At 38.5% G+C, this 6,764-nt stretch overlaps 1 protein-coding gene across 1 annotated transcript in view; it reads left to right on the forward strand.

The window, feature by feature from the left end:
* Window positions 1–874, forward strand: part of LOC113084027 (PC4 and SFRS1-interacting protein-like) — a 48,043-nt gene extending 47,169 nt beyond the window's left edge. Inside the window, exon 7 of the mRNA XM_026254759.1 lies at window positions 305–874. Within this exon, the coding sequence (XP_026110544.1) occupies window positions 305–427 (123 nt within the window). The 3' untranslated portion in view covers window positions 428–874. The remainder of the gene's footprint in view (window positions 1–304) is intronic.
* The last annotated feature ends 5,890 nt before the right edge of the window (window positions 875–6,764 follow it).

Below are 6,764 nucleotides of genomic sequence, written 5' to 3' on the forward strand. Positions count from 1 at the left end.
TTTTCACATACAACCAACTCTAGGTAAAAAAAAAAGGGGTTCCAAAACCGAGAAAATTGTGTTAAAACACATCCTTCCTGGCTTGTATCAATGGTTCAGGCTGGTGGTAAGGTAAATGGTGTGGAGGATATTGCCTCAGCCTACCTGAGCTAACCATGTCCAACCCTTTATGACCACAGTGTACCCATCTTGTTATGGTTACTTCCAGCAGGATAATGCATCATGTCACAAAATTGTTTCTAATTTTAAAAAATGTGCTAAGTTATTTCGAAGCCCTTATTTCAAAGTTTTTTTTTTTTTTTAGATGGCAACTCAAATGGCCTCCACAGTCACCAGATCTCAATGTGGGGGAATGAGAGATTCTAAAAGTGGACGTGCAGCTGTAGTCCACATTCCAAATTTTTTCACAGACATGAAAATATATTAAAAAAATGTTATTAGTAACCTTTGATTCATCACAATTGTGACAGACATTATTATTATTATTTGAAAAGTGTGTGAAAAATTGTTTTATGGTCTGTCACAATTGTGATGGGTGGGATAATGTGTATAATAACTTTTTTTGTCATTAAAATTGTAATATCTTAGCCCAGCTATTTTAAACTGTCTGATCACATTCTAAGGTTACTATTATGCATTAAAAACCCTTATATATTTTTTTATTATAGGTAGGTTTCCTAAAAATGTATAATTTTGATCAAAAAGTTGAGAAAAATCACATTTTCTATCAAAAACTACATCTGGCTACGATTTTCAAAGCATAAATCCTGTATTTGCATTATTTTTCATATACATCTGTTTACATCAGAGAGTGCTCGTTTCTCCATCCTGTTTGCGGGGAAGTCGTGGCCTAATGGTTAGAGGGTTGGACTCCCAATCGAAGGGTTGTGGGTTCTAGTCTCGGGCTGGACGGAATTGTGGGTGGGGGGAGTGCATGTACAGTTCTCTCTCCACCTTCAATACCACGACTTAGGTGCCCTTGAGCAAGGCATCGAACCCCCAACTGCTCCCCGGGCGCCGCAGCATAAATGGCTGCCCACTGCTCCGGGTGTGTGCTCACAGTGTGTGTGTGTGTTCACTGCTCTGTGTGTGTGCATTTCGGATGGGTTAAATGCAGAGCACAAATTCTGAGTATGGGTCACCATACTTGGCTGAATGTCACTTCACTTTCACTTTCACTTTCAGATGTGTTTTTGTTCAGGAGGTTTTGTACTTGTTCAGAAGATGTGTAATAGAACCCCAGAGTGTATAGCAATGAAAACACGTTGTCTTCAAAATCTTGTCTTTTGCGGGGAAGTGTTGTCTTCTAAATGACGAGATAACTCATCAATTGCAGGTAAAGAGTTAAGTGCAATATTTTTCATTGCAACGTTTTAGTGCAACCTTACAACTAGTTGGATTTACATAGTATACGTAAATTCATAGTTATCCCAGCAGACACTATTGTGACCATCAAGATGTTTACTCATTCTATGACCACAGTCAACAAAGCTGAATTTTGTAAAATATTTTATCTATTTATTTAATCTATAGGCCTTTGCGATAGTGAATTGTGAATATCTTGAGTTTTCGATAAAGGGCGTGTCCTATGTTTAACGTACATGTACAAAATCAGTACACACATGTAACACACCAATACCTACAAAAAAGTCTCTTGGTATGAAATCCGAATCCCAACAGGAAGTCGGTTATTTAGAATTTTCTCTGCAAAATTTGCGTTGTTTTTGCCATTTCCAGGGGTTGTACTTTAACAAACTCCTCTTAGAGATATATTCAGATCAACACCAAACTTGGTGAGTGTAATCTAAACGTCTTAGCGATGTTAAATTGCGAAGATCTTGAGGTTTCGTTAAAGGGCGTGTCCATGGCAGCCTGGGAAATTTCGATGTTTCTCCATGAAAAAGGAGGTTTCTGTAACTTAGACATACAATGTCCAATCTGCCCCAAACTTCACGTTAGATAAGACTTCTGCCCTTAACAGATGTACATGCCCATATTCCGTTATAGTGACATATTTTACGCTGCGACAAACTACTTTTACATTAATGTATTTTTTGTGTTCAGTCTAATCTAAAGGTCTGTGCAATGTTAAATTGTGGAGATCTTGAGTTTTTGTTAAAGGGCGTGTCCATGGCGCCTTGACAAAATTTGATGTCTCACCACAGCAAGAGAAGTTGTTGTAACTCAGGCATAAAATGTTCAATCTTCCCCAAACTTCACATGTTCATTAAGAGTCCTGGCCTGAACACATCTGAAGGCCAATATTCCATTATAATCATAGCGCCACCTGCTGGCAACAGGAAGATTTACACATATATGGAATAAATATTGATATATTCTACTTATATTTATGAGTTTAAACGCATATTTCTCACCGTTCACCTATTTAATAAAGCCACTTGCTGCCGGTGAGCCCGGGTGCGAGGGCCCGTTCATCAATGCTTGCAGCTTTAATTAGGGCCCGAGCACCGAAGGTGTGAGGACCCTATTGTATCTGCTCCGTTTATTAGGGCCCGAGCACTGAGGTGCGAGGACCCTCTTGTATCTGCTTTGTTTATTATTAGGGCCCGAGCACCGAGGTGCGAGGACCTTCTTGTATCTGCTTTGTTTATTATTATTATTAGGGCTCAAGCCCGAAGGGGCGAAGAGCCCTATTGTTCCCCTAAGGATTCTTCTTCTTCTTATTATTATTATTAGGGCTCAAGCCTGAAGGGGCGAAGAGCCCTATTGTTCCCCTAAGGATTATTCTTCTTATTAGGGCTCAAGCCCGAAGGGGCGAAGAGCCCTATTGTTCCCCTAAGGATTATTAGGGCTCAAGCCCGAAGGGGCGAAGAGCCCTATTGTTCTTCTAAGGATTATTCTTCTTATTATTATTATTTTTATTTTTTATTAAACCTTCCGGGGGTTTTTGGGGGCCTTAACATGCTCAAAAACTCTTGAAAATTGGCACACACATTGGAATCTGCGGCCATCAGGACGCCACAGAGACTGGGACCCGGGCGTGGCACAGGGGCTCTACAGCATCCCCTGGAACACAGTCAGAAATCTTGAACCATAGCTCACAGACACTAGCATGTATTTATATGAAACTCAGTACACTTATAGATGTCATTGAGCCGAACAACTTTCACACTTTATGTCATAGGCTCCGCCCAACAGGAAGTCAGCTATTCAGGGCTGTTTAAAAAAAGCATGCTCTGGAATTTGATATACTTGTCATAGGTTTTTTTACTTGATTGCCACCAAACTCGGTCAACATGATCTCAAGACATTGGGGATGAAAAATTTCCAGGGGATTTTTGATATCTCAAACGGCTTGCCCGTGGCATGGCCTTGAAATTAGGTCAAAAAATGAGAAACAGGAAATGCCTAATAACATCTACATACATTGCCTGAGTTTAATCAAACTTCATCGGTTTGTTCGTTTTATGATACCGATCGTATATATATGTGACTATTAAGAGTCAACGTTAAAGCACCACCAACTGGCAGCAGGAATTGAGTCATTTTCAAAATGCTTTGAATTAAGCATCTTATTGTTACTGGATTTGCTTCACATTTCATTAGAATAATGACAAAACATGGGCGATGTAAATCTGTTGTGGGGATATTGATATCATATATATTGTTGCCATGGCAACATGTCAAACTTGAATATTATGTTATGGTGATTTTGAGGTAGATAACAACCTCAGATTTACATGAAACTCAAAACACATATCAGTATTATTGATAGCTAGACAATGGCAAAAGCTTTTAAAAGGGCGTGGAAGAGGCACTCTACAGCGCCACCTTTTTTCAAAAGTGGGGAGGTTCGTTTTAGCTACAGACACCAAACTCATTACGTATATTGTTCTTATCAAGACGGACAACTTTCTAATTCACAGTCATAAGCTACGATCAACAGGAAGTCAGCTATTTTGATTTGAATGTGTATTTTTGAGATTTTACAGTTGTGAATTAATGCATACTCCTCACAGGGGAAGTACACTATACACACCAAACTTTTTCTACATGAAGAAACAACATCGAGGAACTTAAATTGTGAACGGATTTTGGTTAGCTTGAACGGTTTTGACGTGGTGATTTTTTGAAATGACAGTAAGAAGGGAAACATTAATTGTATTGTATGTTTAAATTGCAGCTTCCAAACACTTCAAGGCATTTTTTCATACAGAGATCAAATCATTCTGAGGAAATATGCATAGTTTCACGAGTTTATAACACTGTATGGATAAGAGAAAATTAAAAAACTGTCAGACTTCTCAACTGACATGATCTCACTCTGGCCACTCTGTCTGTGTGAGGAAAGGGAGGGGGAGAGGGAGGGGGAGTGTGAGGGGGTTGGTGACTGTGAATTTTTGGTGACTGACAGTGTTTGTGGATTGTAGGGAGGGGCTGTCTGGCAGAGAGAGAGAGAGAGAGACCTAATCATCCCTTTAATAATCAGGAAAAAAATCTGTATTTTAAATTGTTATTGTTTTTGTTGTTGCTAATGGTGGTGTTTTTTCCTTTCATTATAGGTTAAGAAATCTCTTAGGCCTTATCCTTTTCTGACAGTTTTAGGGATTTAAAAACATTCTAAGAATCCTTATTTGTGCTGCAAATTATAATTTCAAACTCATTTGATACTGACCTATGACAACCTGTGACGTGACATGACATTTATTAATCTCATGGATGTAACAGTAAAACTCTTCAACTGACAGATTAAGCTGCAATGCAAGCGAAATTATTTCACAAATGCTTATAGGTCATTAAAATCATTACAAAACACTAATAAATTATTAAAGGATTTGGTAACACTGTATAATAATGTCTAATTTGTTAACATTAGTAAATGCATTGGTAACACTTTATAATAACTGCACTCATTATCTAAGCATTAGTAAATAGTTCATGATTATAAAGCCTTTTCCCTCAATAATAGTCATTATTAAGCAGTAATACATCTATAAATACATTGTTCTTGGTTTAAAAGCACATATATTACGAAGGAGATTAAAGTCTCAGTTGTCTTATAAAATAAATAAATAAACACAACCCAGTTTGATTCAGAATTCAGAAATATTTATTTCAAGATGCAATAAAAGGAAACTGTACACTTGAAAAGGTTTTGAGCGATTCTTGAAGGACTAGCATCACCTCCACTTGTACGATGGTTTGAGGAATATATCTTCCAGATAGTACCGCCGCTCCCTATATGCAGAGTGTGCAGTCTTCGTAGAGCACCAACTCCCAGAGGGTGCACCATCCCAGTTGCTCAAAAAAAACAAAAAAACAAAACAAATATGCGCCATTCTCCCATCCGCGCTCGCGACCACTCAATAGCATTTGAGAAGAAAGACTTGTAGTCACAAAACAATTGTAAATTGTTCATATAGGTGTCAGCTACAATGCACACCTTATACATTTTTTATGAATTTTAAAATAAAGTGTTACTAAAGTTATATATATTGTTCTGTGTATGCGATTTCAAAGTCTAGATTGGTCGGATTAACCCTTTAACTGCTGCATCCCTTAAAACTTGATTGTCAGAGGGTTACTGTAAATGCTTATGCCCGCTGGGCACAGTTTTCCCGATGCCACCCAGGGTGGCGTTGCACTGATGGCTTGAGCCCGACATCGCTGCTTGCAGCTATATTTATTATTATTATTTTTTTTTTTAAACCTTCCGGGCATTTTTGGGGGCCTTAAAATGCTCAAAAACTCTTGAAAATTGGCACACACATTGGAATCTGCGGCCATCAGGACGCCACAGAGACTGGGACCCGGGCGTGGCACAGGGGCTCTACAGCGCCCCCTGGAACACAGTCAGAAATCTTGAACCATAGCTCACACACGCTTGCATGTATTTATATGAAACTCAGTACACTTATAGATCTCATTGAGCTGAACAACTTTCAATGTTTTCAATGTTTTCAACTTTTCAATGTTTTCTATGTCATAGGCTCCGCCCAACAGGAAGTCAGCTGTTCAGGGCTGTTTAAAAAAAGCATGCTCTGGAATTTAATATACTTGTCATAGGTTTTTTACTTGATTGCCACGAAACTCGGTCAACATGATCTCAAGATATTGGGGATGAAAAATTGCCAGGGGATTTTTGATATCTCGAACGGTTTGCTCGTGGCGAGGCGTTGAAATTAGAGCAATAAATGAGAAACAGGAAATGCCTAATAACATCCACATACATTGCCTGAGTTTGATCAAACTTCATCGGTTTGTTCACTGTATGATACCGATCGTATATATGTGACTATTAAGAGTCAACATTATAGCGCCACCAACTGGCAGCAGGAAGTGTGTCATTTTCAAAATGCTTTGAATTCAGCATCTTATTTTTACTCGATTTGCTGCAAACTTCATCAGAATAATGACAAAACACGGCCGATGAAAATCTGTTGTGGGGATATTGATATCTAATATAGTGTTGCCATGGCAACATGTCAAACTTGAATATTCTGTTATGGTGAGTTTGAGGCAGATAACAAGCTCAGATTTACATGAAAGTCAAAACACATATCGGCATTATTGATAGCTAGACAATGGCAAAAGCTTTTAAAAGGGCGTGAAGGAGGCACTCTATAGCGCCACCTTTTGTCAAAAGTGGGGGGGTTAGTTTTAGCTACAGACACCAAACTTGGTACATAAATTGTTCTAATCAAGTCGGACAACTTTCTAATTCACAGTCATAAGCTACGATCAACAGGAAGTCGGCTATTTTGATTTGAATGTGTATTTTTGAGATTTTACAGTTGTGAATT

This window comes from Carassius auratus, unplaced genomic scaffold (assembly GCF_003368295.1).
Source record: "Carassius auratus strain Wakin unplaced genomic scaffold, ASM336829v1 scaf_tig00039592, whole genome shotgun sequence".
In the NCBI taxonomy this organism is placed as follows: Eukaryota; Metazoa; Chordata; class Actinopteri; order Cypriniformes; family Cyprinidae; genus Carassius; species Carassius auratus.